Source organism: Perognathus longimembris, chromosome 17 (genome assembly GCF_023159225.1).
Source record: "Perognathus longimembris pacificus isolate PPM17 chromosome 17, ASM2315922v1, whole genome shotgun sequence".
NCBI classification, from domain to species: Eukaryota; Metazoa; Chordata; class Mammalia; order Rodentia; family Heteromyidae; genus Perognathus; species Perognathus longimembris.
The window spans coordinates 19,111,460-19,125,616 of NC_063177.1; the positions used below are offsets into that span (position 1 = coordinate 19,111,460).

General features: G+C 52.3%; 1 protein-coding gene across 7 annotated transcripts in view; it reads left to right on the top strand.

The window, feature by feature from the left end:
* The window catches only part of Myo18a (myosin XVIIIA), a 106,524-nt gene that overhangs the window by 47,835 nt on the left and 44,532 nt on the right, over positions 1 to 14,157 (top strand). For 2 of the 7 annotated variants that reach the window (XM_048366288.1, XM_048366289.1), the window contains exons 3-8: positions 9,600 to 9,743; positions 12,720 to 12,807; positions 13,008 to 13,114; positions 13,223 to 13,399; positions 13,709 to 13,922; positions 14,007 to 14,149. In XM_048366288.1, the coding sequence (XP_048222245.1) occupies positions 9,600 to 9,743; positions 12,720 to 12,807; positions 13,008 to 13,114; positions 13,223 to 13,399; positions 13,709 to 13,922; positions 14,007 to 14,149 (873 nt within the window). Of the gene's footprint in view, positions 1 to 8,646; positions 8,725 to 9,599; positions 9,744 to 12,719; positions 12,808 to 13,007; positions 13,115 to 13,222; positions 13,400 to 13,708; positions 13,923 to 14,006; positions 14,150 to 14,157 lie in introns of all 7 variants that reach the window. The other 5 variants (XM_048366290.1, XM_048366293.1, XM_048366292.1 and 2 more) reach the window with 3 other exon arrangements.

The window sequence follows — 14,157 nt, forward strand, 5'->3', positions numbered from 1 at the left end:
TTCAATTAATAAACAAATAAAAAAAATAAGCAACCCAAACCAGGAGGTGTGGTTTAGTATTAGAGCACCAACCTAGCCAGCATAAGACTCTGAATTCAAACTCCAATACTACTCCTACTGCTATTACTATGATTGAAGCCTGCATAATGACTTCAATCCAGGTACTTGAGAGGCAAAGGTGTGAGGCTCTTGAGCTTGAGACCTGTTTTCAAAGCAGAATAAAAACAAAATGGCTGAGGCATGGCTTAAGTAGTAATTTTTGTTCCAGTATTGGAGTTTGAACTCAGGGCCTTGTACTCTTGCTTGGTTTTCTTGCTCAGGCTGGAGCTATACCATTGGAGCCACAGTTCAACCTCTCACTTTTTGTTGGGTTAATTGGGGATAAGAGTCTCACAGATTTCCCTGCCCCAAGCTGGCTTTGAACCAGGAGCCTCAGATCTCAGCCTCTGGAGTAGCTAGGATTATAGAGGTAAGCTACCAGCACCCTGCTATGGCTTAGCTTTTTCTGTTCACAGCTGGCACCCTACCACTTGAAGCATGCCTTCAGTCTGGCATTTTTCTGGTCAATTGGAAATGGAATCTCTCAAACTTGTCTACCGGGCTGGCTTTGAACCTCAGTCCTCCAAGTCTCAGCTTCCTGAGTAGGTAGGATTACAAGATTACAGGTGTGAGCCATGGGTGTCCAGCTCGAGCAATCTAATTTTTTAACTATTCATCATAAACAGTTACAAAGAAAATAAACTCCAGTGACTAGAAGTGATTCTTTGGATAAGGCTTGAGCTGGGGCAGATTCTGATAGCTGATTGTCAAGAGGGCCAGTTGAGGTGTCTGAGCTGCAGAGGGGGCTGCTTACCCCCAGCTGGTAGCCAGGTTGCAGATAGAAGGCTGGGGTGCTGGAGCACCTTCCTTAATCTCCTTCTTGGGGAACCAGTGGCTTGACTGGCTCTCCCTACCCCAATTCCTAAGGGCTAGACCTGGAAAGGACATTAACTGCACCCAGACAAGTCCATCTCCTAGTTCTCCAGAGAGGCAAATGGCTTATTTGAGAACACTGTTTTCCAGTGGTAGGAAGCTCTCCATTCTGTATTCACCTTGCACTCCCTTTCCTCTAGCAGTTTAGCCTTTATTCCTTCTAGACCTTCTGAGCTTTATGTCTCCTCCTCCACCCCATCTCTTCTCTCCTCTTGTTGCTCAACAGCATTTGTCCCTGTCGGTCCTGGCTTTTAGGAAGACTCTGAGTCCCTGAGAGACACAGCCCCCTATTTCTTCCCTGAACCAGTGTGCAGTCTGCCTGAATTCAACACCATGGCCTTTTCCTCAAGGTTCGCCTTCTGGGAGCAAAAGGAAAGTTGGATTTCAAAATCTTTGTTTTCCCTATGTGCCTGGCATGATGTGTCTGTAGGCTGGATTCTGGCTTGTGGGAGAGAGAGTTTTAGAAGCTCAAGATAGATTGGAGCATGTGTTTGCATTTGGGGGTTCAGGGAGGATGGCCAGGGGCTGGGGAACCCTCTCCTGTCTCTACAGGCTCCTGTGCTTAGTCATGCTCCTCTCCTGAGCGCCACCTCTTGTAAGCCAGGTGCCTTTTGTCCATGGTTGTCCCTCCACACCCTCTCTCTGTCCTGCAATCCCGACCTCCCCTCCCCTTCCCTCTGCTGTGGAGGGGCTCCTGGGAAAGGCTTGGCTCTGGGACCTCGGGGTTGCCCTGAGTCTGGTCTGGGAGCTGAGGTGAGTAGCAGAAGGGGCAGAGGGGTGGGAGTCAGGCCAGTTAGTGCCTGGGTCCACAGAGTGATTAAAGCTGCCGCAGACCTGGGTGTGCCTTTGTGCCTGTGCACAATCCCTGCCTGGGCAGTGACCTACAGCAGCCAGAGCCTTCTGGGTGTGTGGTGGGGGAGGGGACTGTGAGTCAGCCTGAGGCTAAATCCAGAGCTGAGCTCAGAATTGGACCCAGTATCCCAGACACTTGAGGGGGTGATAACCAGTGTTCCCAATGCCTTACCCTTGGGCCAGACGTTTGGGGTCCCAAAATCAAGCTGGAAGGAGGATAGATTTGAAGCTGGTGAAGGATTTGGTGTGAACTTGGAATTTGGGCCATGCCTGAGCCCAAGCTAACAGCACCGTGTGTAGTAACTGTGTGTGGTTTGCATACACTTTTGCTGTCTTCTAACCCGTGTGCCTGTGCTAATGCACTGTGTGATCTGTGGGGGAGGGGTGATAGCCTTTAGTGTGGTTGGGGGTGGGGCCAGGCAGCATGCTTTTATTCCTTCTCTACTTGCCCCCTGCCCTTCTCTGCACCAATTCATTTCTAAAGGAGCAGGGTGCCTTCTAATGAGTAGTTGCCATTTCCCCTCTGCCCATGGCAAGGTGAGCCAACTTTAAAGCTTGGATCCACTGAATATAACTCTGGACAAAATGCAGCTTTAAAACTGCAGCAGCCATCAGGCTGGCCATTGGCGCAAGCACTATTCTTTGGAGCTCAATAATTGTCCATGGACTCTGGTTTAAAATGGAGGGCTCTCCAGTAGATAATTGATTCATAAATGCTTCTATGGATCTTTTCCATGAGGAATCCAGGACATCTTCCTAGGTTCCTATCCCACTATGCAGAGAAAGCAAAGCATGTAAAGGATAGACTGTGTTGCAATCAGGCCTAGGTGACTGGGGAAAGAAGGGAAATAAATCCCTTTGGACTGTCTGAACTTTTTGGAGGGAGAGGGCCCAGGACCCTGAGGTGGGAGAGGGGAAGCCTGGAATCAGCCTGTGAACTGCAAAAGCCTTCCACATCACCAGGCCATTTTCCCAGAAAGTTACAGTGTGCAGTTGTTTCTCCTGACTCCTGCCTCTGTCTGACTCAAGCTGCCACCTCCACCCCCTCTCCTGCTCCCAGGCAGGCTCTGCCACAAATCCCTGATCACAGTATCCAAAGCTCTAGCATCTTTCCCTCCTCCACACCCCACCTCTAACCTTGGGGTTCCCTCCCTCAGCTGCCTGGTTGTCAGTTTTATGACCCTGAGGTTGGAAAATGGCTGGTCTTCTGACCACAGATCTCTGTCACACTTCTACTCCCAGTGGGAGCTCTGCAGTCTGTCTGGGAGGACACAGGGATCTGAGCTGGGGGAATCACATAGGACCTAGAAACAAACCCCAGCCATCCTGATGGGAACCACCCTTTCACCCTACATTGAACTCAGCAGGCTCCCTACACTGGAGTTATTTCCCCTCCTCAGTCACTAGGTTGGGCCTTTTTGTTCCAACCATTTTTTTTTTTTTTATGTTCAAGCTAGTAATGACTCTTGCAGCCTGGCATGAGTTAAGTTAGCTGAATTTTTCTGTCTAGTATGCATGAATTGCCAAGGCCATGATGTTACTTGCGGGTAGACTTCTTCAGACAATCACAGGGGGGCATGGGGGCACTGTGGGCACGGAGCCCCAGGGTCCTGGGGTTTCAAGAATTTCTTTCTTCTTGAAGTTGTCCCTGGCCTGTTCTCATCCCAGGACAAGAAATCTCTTGTAGAAAACTCAAGAAGTCTGCCTGTCAGGAACAGAGAGGGCCCCGGAATATTTTCTTCCTACTACATCTCCCAGTTGCTGCCTGCCAGTGACTTCTTTGTCTGTTCCCTCAGGTTAAAGAGGAAGATAAAACTCTGCCAAAGCCTGGCCCTCCTGGCAAGGAGGAAGGGGCTGTAAGTGCTTGTGTGTGTGTGTGTGTGTGTGTGTGTGTGTGTGTGTGAGAGAGAGAGAGAGAGAGAGAGAGAGAGAGAGAGAGAGAGAAAGAGAGAGAGAGAGTCCATCCATTAGGCTGGGTGGGCTTTGCCCTGCTCCTGCCAGCCCTAGCCTAGCCTGGGAGGCAGTTTCATAGAGTGGGCAGTGACCCAGGGCCCCTCCCTGTGTGGCATGGCTAGCAGGAATGCCAGGAAAGGGTAAAAAGTGCAGTGTGTATGGTGCCAGCCCTGAGTGTATGAAGGAGATGGGAAAGCCAAGATGCCTTGGGTCCACCCTCTAACCTCTCTCCTGGCCTGTTGAGTTGTCTGCCTTTAGTTCTGGTTTCCTGGGCCCTTTGGGGCAGGAGGGGCTAAGGTGGGCAACCTCTCAGGTTGGAGAACAAGGACTGAGAGCTCAGCTGTTGGGACTCTTCAGCCTGCACTGGGGGCACAAGGCAAGGGCACAGAGGGATTCACCGCAGCTGCTGTGTGTCTCTTCCAAGAGTCTGTCAGCTGCTTTGTGTGCGACCTGGAGGCTGTGCAGCTGCCCTCTGCCCCCCAGCTCCACTACTGACTTGGGGGTAAAGACCCTGAGTAAAGCTGGATTCTTTTAAGGCAAGCTCCTAAGAGGCCAGGACCAGAGGGGTGTCACTAGGAGAGGGACTATAATTAGTGCAGGGCTGATGTGCTCAGGACTCAGGGTAAGCACAAAACAGACCCATACTTTATTACCCCAAGTGGTGGCTGTCCCGCCTGCCTCTACTTCCTTGGGTGATTTGATTAATGAGGCATGTGGCTTCGCTAAGGCCAGCCTGTGATTTCAAAAGGATGTATTTGAGATACACATTAAATGAACCTTAGAACAGGATGGATTTTTTTTTCCTTGCAAAATTATTTGTAGTTCTTTAGAAGAGTGTCTGGCAAGGCAGAAGTACTGTGTGTTAGCAATTACAATCATCTTCTGTGAGGGGGATGGGAGGAAAGAAAAGGGCTGGGAAGGGAACAGGACCCAGCCACCAGGGCTGTGGCCAGCTCTGCAGTACCTTAGCATGCCAATGAGCAACTCTTGGCCTTGGAGCCCTCCCTTTCCACCCCTGCAGCAGAGCCCATGAGCATCTTCTTTACAATGATGCCTCAGCTCTGCTCCCTAGGTGGCACCCTCTCCATGAGGTAGCAAGACACAGCAGTTCCCGGGACTGCCATTCCAAACATCTTCCTGTATACCGCTAGTATTTCATGGCACCCTCGGCTCATATGCCATCTAGAGTCACAATCATCATCGTTGTCGTCGGGGGACCCAGACTGGAGCACAGCTTAGTTAACAGCTGGACACTGCCTGCAGCAGGACCCTTTGGGTTGACCCTGTTTCCCTCACCCAGGCAATGTGGCTGGCTTTGCAGGAAACTCTGCCCTGCCATTAGCCAGCCTGGCCCTCCCAGTGGCAGTCTTGTGTGACCTTAAACAGTTCCCAGTGGAGGCTAGAGGAAGGGTGGGTACCCTGTTGTGGCGTGTGCCAGTATTTTCCAGGCAACTCCTGGGTACCCAGTGGCTGGGAGGGCTGCTCCAGTCCCATCCTGGCTTGAGGGCAAATAGAACTATGGTTATTTAAGTGCTTAATCCTTTTTTTTGGTGGAGCTGTGCCTCCCGCCTCTTCTCCACAAGCGCCCTTCAGAGGGTAGGAGGAGGTCTCCAAACCTTTTAGAGGGCTGGGGGGTGGGGGGAACTACAAAGACTGCCCAAAGCAGGTTAAAGTGAGAGCTTCCTGGGCCAGCATTATGTCTTCATAGCCTTTGAGAGTGTAGATGAAGGGGAGACCAAGGCCAAAGACTAGAGAAGCTGGGGAGGAGGCTCAGCCTAGAGCCAGGAGGAGCAAGCAGCCTGGCCATTTCTCTCTTCAGGATGAGCAGGCTCTGGGTCCAACTGCCTAGAAAACGAAATGATAGGGAGCAGGAATGACAGAGGCAGAAAGCCTTGGGGTTAGGCCTTGAGTTGGTGGGAGGAACTGACCGTTGAACCCCTCCATGCTCCAGCTCTGCTGTCTGACAACTGAAGGGGTAGAACGTGCTTGGATTGAGTCTTGATTGCTACCCTGACACACAGCTAGTCACACTGGGACACCCCCAGGTCTCTGTGCTGTACTCTCCCAGTCCCATGCCCAGCCTGGGGACACATAGCAGGCGTGCTTTCTTGGGAAGGAGAAACCAAATTATTTGATCCCATTGTTGTATGTGGAAGGTGGAAAGAGGACTTCCATGTGTGTTTGCTGGGTGAATGGAGATCTGAGGTTACATGCCCCCTCTTACACCCTATGCATGGAGTTGGCAGAGATACAGATTGATGCTAATATCTACCTATATTTGTGTGACTGTAGCTAGAGGGCAGCTCCAAGGACAGAGGTGGCCCACCTAGAAGTCCTCAGCCTGCTGCCAGCCCCATACCCTCAGAGACTTCCCAGAGAGCCAAGAGCCCTGCACCCACACTCACCATGAATGGTCTGGGGGCTACCTCAGCGGAAGGCCCAAGTGAGGATGCCCAGGGCCTGTCCCGCAAGCGAGTGGCGAATGCAGTGAGGAAGGTGGTGAGCAAAGTTCTGCCTGGTGAGGAGCCTGGCAGCGCCAAGGAGCCTCCAGGACGAGGGGCCAAGTCCCCTGAGCACCCAGCTCGAGGCAAGAAGGGAGAAAAGGCAGCCACTAGTCCCAAGCCTCCACCACCACCTCCTCCTCCTCCCCTTGCTCCATCAAAGCCGGAGGCAAAGAAGGAAGCAGCCAAGGATGAGTTGTCGGTGGGCCTGCGAAGCCTGATGTCTCGAGGCCGAGGCAAGGACCACAAGCCCCGTGGCAAGCAGTCACCTGGGAAGGGGGAGAAGTCCCCCAGCCAGGAGCCAGGCTCCTTGGGGAAACCAAGCTCCCCATGCACAGTGGACCCCCCTGAGAAAACAAGATCCCCAGCCAAGCCTGAAATTCCAAAGAAGCAGTGCTCTCCAGCTCCATCGCAAGAGCCGGGGGCCCCAGGTTCTGCTTGCTTGAAGTCGAACCTCACTGGAGAGCAGCAGGCCAAGGCACCAACCCCTGGCGGGCAACAGGAGGTACTCAAGTGTGCCACTAACTCCCTCTGTCCAAGGGTTACACCCCACTCAAGCCTCAAGCTTCCCCAAGCCTCAAGGAACCTCGCATGATGGAGGCTGGGCCAGGGCCACATGCCTATGCAGGACTGCATGGCTTGCCTTAACTGAACGCCACAAGCCATGCTGGCCTGGGCTGTGGCCCAGTGGCTGGGATGGGAAATGCTAACCAGCATGTTACAAAGACTTGCCATGGGGGTGGGGGGCAGGCAGGGGTTCTGGCTTTGCCCTCAGCTACATGGTGCCATCTTGAGGCCCCAGATCCCAAGCTGAGGAGCAGAGTCAAGTGGGAAAGGGTTTCCTCATGTCTGGACCCACATCTCTAGCCACTTGTCCCTGTGAAACCTCAGCAAGATCCATCTTGGTCAAAGGGGGTTAAAACATGTTCCACAGCCCCTTCTCTGAAGCCCTGGGACCAGAGGAAGTATTTTAGAAATTAGTAAGTTTTACATCGCAGAACATTATACACGATGCATAATAAGCTGCAACCTATAACAAACCCATGGGTAGCTTCAGAACAAATCTATGATTTTCCCACTTTAGGGAGATAGCGAATCAGCATGGCTAAGAAAAAATCTTTCTTTCTTTCTTTCTTTGCCCTACTGGGATTTGAAGTCAAGACTTTGTGCTTGATAGACAAGTGTTCTACCACCCCAGCCCAAGAAAAATCTATTGTTTGGGGAACTCTGGATTTTGGAGTTGCAAATAAGGAGTAATACTTTGCTTCATAGTAGCCTTTGCTTTGAAGGGTTACTATGAAGATTAGAAGTGATGCAGGTAGTGTTCTAGGCCTGGTCTCTGGCACCCATGCCCATAATGATAGTGTTGATAGTGATGCTAATGACAGTGAATGCCGTTATCACCTTCTTCAGGCCTGGTCTGCATGACCCCCTCTGGCAGCTGGGTTTTTGTGGTGCCCTGTGCCTGGGTGCAAGTCTTTTTGTCTCTGGAGCTACCTCCTGGGTGGGGCAGGGGCACCTTCCCCTGGGAAGGTGATGCCTATGTCACTGATCCTTGAATTGGGGACAGTTCAAGTTTTCCCGTTTTGTGGACTGAATCCCCTAAGCGCACACGAATGTGTGTATGTGCACGTGTGTGCATGCGTGTGTGTATGTGTGTGTGTATGTATGTGTTGGGAGAGACTTGAAGTGTCTGCTTGTGGGTAGAAGGAGAGAGCTCAAGAGGCAGCCTGTGGGCACAGCTTTGAGTCTTGTTGATTACTTCCTCCTAGGAGTGAGAGTCCCCGAAACTGCCTTGCTCCCATTCTTCTTGGGCACTGCAGGACTTAGAGAAGAGCCAGCTGCCGCTCTCTCTACCCTCCTGGCCACTCTGAGTCGGCCAGGGAATGTTCTTTGCACATGGGAGTTGGCAGGGGTATTTTGGCTGGATAGGCAGGGCAGGAGCTCAATGTTGGCCCCTCAGGAGAGCCTATAAGTAGCTAGGGAGTGTCATGTACCAGTCCTGGGCTGCACCCTCCCCCTCTGGTCCCCTGTTCCTCCTCCTCTCACTGGGGTGCAGTTGGGGTCTGGGCCATGCCCTGGCCTGGACTATAATCACCTGTCACCTGAGTCTGGGGTAGGGGCTAGAAGGTACATGGGTTGGCAGGGCCGTTTATTGATCATATGGTTAGGATGGTAGGAAGGAATAATCCCATCCTTTCAGACACCTGTTCTTTTTTCTCATCTGCTAGTTTCAAAACTCAAACTGGCACCCGGCTTGCCTCCCTCACCTTGCTCCACTTCCCCAGTGGCTTTTGGGCTAGGAGCTTGGCATGAAGTTTGCTCCCACCCTTCCTCAGGCCAGGACTAATAGTGGTTTAACCTTTAGGCAGGAGCTGCCCCGGAGGCCCAGCTGAGCCCCGCGGAGGAGGCCCACCAACGGCTTGAGAGGATCTTCAAAACTTCTGTAATGCCACTTCTCCTGTGTGAGGGGTCCCCAAGCTCTGGCTCTCCCAGGCTGGGGGCTGGGCTATGTGTTTGTGTGTAGGAAGTGTCTGACTGGGGGGAAGGCAATGTGGATCACTGCCTTCTGGAGAACCCAGAGGCCTGCACACAGTTGGCAGGTGGCCCCTTTGCACATTACCCTGGCTCTCATACATGGGGCCTGGATAGCATGAGCCCTCCCTTGAGGCCAGTGTACCTGCCCAGGCATGGCAGGAGAGGTGTATAATGGAGGGCCAAGAAGGTGTCCTAGACTTGGGCTTCTAGTGACCTTGTCTGGTGAGGGTGCAAAAGTGACTGCTCTTTAAGACAGTCCTCCCTCGGCCTAGGGAGTGGCACCCCCTTGGGCATGCCTTTGGGGGTGAGGGACAGCTCTATGCTGGTATTTGGTGCTCACTGGGGAGCAGGGCTGAGGAGTACCCTGGAGATAGGGTAAAAATGTCCCAGGAAAAGCAGGCCTGGCTGTGGTAAGGTGGCCTGGCAGACACATAGGAGAAAGAGCCTGATTCAGAATGGACCAGATGGCCGGCCCATGCGAGCCTGGCAGAGGTAGAGCGCCAGACCCCTGCCTGGTCACAGGGATGACTCAAGAGCCTCCTATGGCAGTGGGGGAAGGGTTGTAGGATCCAAGTATCTCTTCCTTCCGGTCTGGCTTCTCCTTCACCTGTGTAATTCTCCTGCCCAGGCCTAGTGAGTCTGCCTGGAGCACCATTCTGTCCTCCACTCTGCATCTTGGACAGCCAAAGAATGCCAGCCCGTTGGCCCAGAAGTGCTTGCTGAGGGAGACGAGCAAGTGTCTGCTTATCTTCACCCCTCTTTCTCTTTTCTTTGCTGCTGTAGCTGGACCCTGAGGCTGCCTCTCCTGCCCACAGCCAGGTAGGGTGCTCCTGCCCCACTCAGGAGCCCCCCGCTTCCTCCAGTGACCACCCACTGCCCCTGGCCTGTACCTGGGCTGGCGTCTGTGCTCGGGCCTCCTGCTGGAGTGTAAGGCCTCTTTCCCTTCCTGGCTCCTGCCCCGTGTCTGAGGGACCCCCACAGGAGGCAGTGCCGGGCGCTGAGATGGTACAGCTCTGTACCAGACCCCAAGGAACATCACTGATTGTTTGATGTCTCAGGTTCTCAGCTATTGGAGCCCAAGGGCCAGCTGAGTTCTAGGTGTTATAGCCCTCTCAGTCCAAGCAGGGGAAAAAATGCTCAAAAGGCCATTCACGTCCTCTTCCCTAGCCTGAGCCTATAGATAAGAAGGTCTTTGTCTCCTCCTGCTGGACAGTATGGGAAACCTGTTCCTAAGAAGTTAGAAACAGGCCATTCAATACTCTTCAGTGTCACCCCCAATTCTTGACCAATAAATGATGCCTGTTTATCACAAAGATTTTACCCGTCACACATAGTTTGAAGAGAATAAAATATTGTAATTTTTTGTAGTTATATTTCCACATTTTTTGGAGTAGAACTCAGGCCTCATGTTTGCTAGGCAAGCACTCCATTGCTTGAACCAACATACCTCAGCCCTTTCATGCTTTCTTATTTTGGGGTTAGGGTCACACTTTTTTGCCTGGAACCATGATCCTCCTTTTTATGTTTCTCTGTGTTGCTATTATCACAGGATAACTGCATCTAGCTATTAGTTGAGATCAGGGTTTCACTAACTTTTTTCCTAGGCTGGCCTCCAACTGTGACCCTGAGTAGCTGGGATTACAGGTGTGAGGTTTTTCTTTTCTTGTTTCCTTCCCTCCCTCCCTCCCTCTCTTCTTCCCTTCTCTCCTTCCTTCCCTCCCTCCTTCCTTTCATCCTTCCCTCCTTCCTCTCTCTTTTTCTTTTGCTTTTTTCTGTCTCCCTCCCTCCCTCCCTCCTTCCCTCCCTCCCTCCCTCCCTCCCTCCCTCCCTCCCTCCCTTCCTTCCTTCCTTTCTCTCTTGTGCCAATACTAGGGCTTGAACTCAGGGCCTGAGTACTGTCCCTGAGCTTTTTGTTTTTCCTCAAAGCTAGTGCTCCACCACTTGAGCCACGGTTCCACTTCTAGCCGTTTGGTAATTCACTGGAGATAAGAGTCTCATGAACTTTCTTGCCCAGTCTAGCTTTGAACTGGGATCCTCAGATCTCAACTTCCTGAGTAGCTAAGATTACAGGTATGAGCCACCGGCCCAGGGCATATTTGGTTTTTTTGAGATAGGGTCTAACTACATAGCTCAGTCTGGTCTCAAACTTGCCTCCTGCCTCAGCCTCCTGAGATTATAGGTGAGCACCACATGCCCAGCCTGTTCCATTTCTTAAAAAAAAAAAAAAAGACAAACTTGCCATTTAAAATACCTTCACTTTTTTTTTTTTTTTTTTTTTTGCCAGTCCTAGGGCTTAGAATCAGGGTCTGAGCACTGTCCCTGGCTTCCTTTTGCTCAAGGCTAGCACTCTGCCTCTTGAGCCACAGTGTCACTTCTGGCTTTTTCTCTTTATATGTGGTGCTGAGGAATCAAACCCAGGGCTTCATGTCTGTGAGGCAAGCACTCTACCACCAGGCCATATTCCCAGCCCCTCCTCACTTTAACAAATCAAGCATTGTCAATCTCATTGTGAAGGACAGTTTCCCTGGGATTTCAGAGGTGTGGGGACACTGGTGTGGCCCAGCTTTCTTACTCCATAGTTGGAGAAACAGTTGTCCATGGTACATGATTTATCCAAAGCCAGAATCCATCCTTGAAGTAGGACCCAGATCTTCTTTTCATTCAAGTCCAAGTAATGTGGCATACAATATTTACTAATGTCCTACAGAACATACCGTACTTCTGACTGTGTTTCTCATTCTTTCCTGATCTCTCACATAGGGGTCAGTGTCATACAGCAGTGCCTAGATGTTGCCCTCGGGTCTCATGAAAAAGGGGACCTAGAGTAAGGGACTCAGAGATTCCCAGCTGGGGACCCTCAGAGAAAGTGTAGAGGCCATGGTTGTCCTGGGAACTGATCTGTGCTTCTCAAGTGGCCAGCTTGCCCCCAGGAACCACGAGGTAGACTTACTGCCATGTTGCCCAAACCTGACAAGGGAGCAAATAGGCCAAGGGAGCAGAAGCCCCTCTGTTGTCCCAGTACCATCACTTCCCAGCTCTAGTACCCTTCTTAGGGGATACTAGATCTTGTAGTCCCATACCTTAACAGTGCCCATGAATGCTTGCTTCTGACTGATGGCCACTTGGGGCACCTGGGAGCTCCCACCCCCTTGACATCCACTCCTGGGCCCTTCTATATGACATGGGAGTTCCTCCCTGTGGCTTTTCCCCTCTCCCATGTCTTCCCTCCACCATGTCTTGTGCTCTTAACTTGTGGCATTAACATAGGTCCATGCAACAACCACCTCCAAGCCTGGGTCTTTGTTGACCATGGCACGGAGGAGGAGCAAGGAAGCTGGCACATTCACCTACGCACACATAGAGCATTTTGCCCACATAGAGCATCTTCTAGAACCAGAGCTCAGGACCCATCTATCATTCCAGACTATAAAGTCTTAGGAGTTTACTTCTCTACTCCTGTCTAAAAGAAATGGCCTTTCCCAGCCGGGTGGGCTAGCATGAAAGAACTGGTGCCTATGGCCCAGAGATCAGGGTTTGGGCTCAGGACACTAATCCCACATGCTTGACAGGGAGGAAGGGTAGTGGATAGTTGGAGTTAGGTTCCTGGTGATTTCCTTTTCTGAGGACTGAGCTCTTTCAGTCTCTGTCCCTGTCCTTCCAGACCCTCAATACTGGTGTGGTCCCTAGCCTTGTCTCTGTCCTCTGGGATCCTTAGTACCACCACTGCCTCCTAGCTTCCCCACCCTCCTTCCCTGACACCTCTGATGTCCCTGTGTTGTGTCTACCATGTAACTGCTTCCCTGGCCTAGTGTTAGATCTTGACGCCCCTCCCCTTACTTCTTCGCTCCTGCTGTCTTTGCCTCTGCCTGCTCTGACTATGTATTCTTCCCCTCCCTCTGATAGGCCAAGACAGAAGATCAGATTGCAGCTGAAGAGGCCTGGTATGAGACCGAGAAGGTGTGGCTGGTCCATAAAGATGGCTTCTCCCTGGGTGAGTCTCAGGCGGTCAGGAACAGATGCTGGGACCATGGATGCTCGTAGGCTGGCATCCGTGTGCGTCTGTGTGTGCTGAGGGCCAGAGTGAGCAAAGAGAGGCTTGTGATCTGGTGGGGAGGCTGGCAGGACCAAGAAGGGCCCAAGTAGTAGCAGAGGCTTCCCACGTCCATGTCCAACTGTACGCCTGCTCTGCAGCCAGTCAGCTCAAATCAGAGGAGCTCAGCTTACCTGAGGGGAAGGTGCGCGTGAAGCTAGACCATGACGGAGCCATCCTGGATGTGGATGAGGACGACATCGAGAAGGTGGGCAGGAGGCTGCTGGAGGGCATGGGAGGGCATGGGCAGGTCTGTCCTCTGCGGTGGACACAGGTTCTACTGCTTCACTATCTACCTGCTTGCCCTTCTGTCTAGGCGAATGCTCCTTCCTGTGACCGTCTAGAAGACCTGACCTCGCTGGTGTACCTCAATGAGTCCAGCGTCCTGCACACACTGCGCCAGCGCTATGGCGCTAGCCTGCTCCACACCTATGCCGGCCCCAGCCTGCTCGTCCTCAGCCCCCGAGGGGCCCCTGCCGTGTACTCAGAGAAGGTGTGGTCTCTAGGCTACCCTGCTGACTTATGGACCCACCTATTTGCTACTCACCCCGCCTTCCCTGGTTCTTTTCTCTGGGACTCCTGCCCCACCCTTGCAGTTGACCTTAGAAAGAGTCATTCCAGGAGTGGGGTAGAAGGACTTCCTGCAACCTTTAATGGAGTCCAGGACTTGGCTAGTATCTGCATTTCCTCAATTCCTTTTACCCCTGGTATGAAAATTCAGAAACACATGAACCCTGGAGGTGAGGCCCAGGTGCAGCCTGCTAAGACCCTTCCCCTTCCCTCCATCTGTCTTCTGCTCAAGGTGATGCACATGTTCAAGGGGTGTCGGAGGGAGGATATGGCCCCCCACATCTATGCTGTGGCCCAGACTGCATACAGGGCAATGCTGATGAGCCGGCAGGACCAGTCCATTGTCCTTTTGGGCAGTAGTGGCAGTGGCAAGACCACCAGCTGTCAGCATCTGGTGCAATACCTGGCCACCATCGCTGGCACCAGTGGGAACAAGGTGTTTTCGGGTAAGGCAAAGACAACAGGGAAAACTATGAGTGGAGTGAGCGATCCCTGGCTTTCCTAATGTCCTTTGGGCCTGTGTTCTGCAGTGGAGAAGTGGCAAGCTCTTTACACCCTCCTGGAAGCCTTTGGAAACAGCCCTACCATCATGAATGGCAATGCCACCCGCTTCTCTCAGATTCTCTCCCTGGACTTTGACCAAGCTGGCCAGGTGGCCTCAGCCTCCATTCAGGTGAGGGG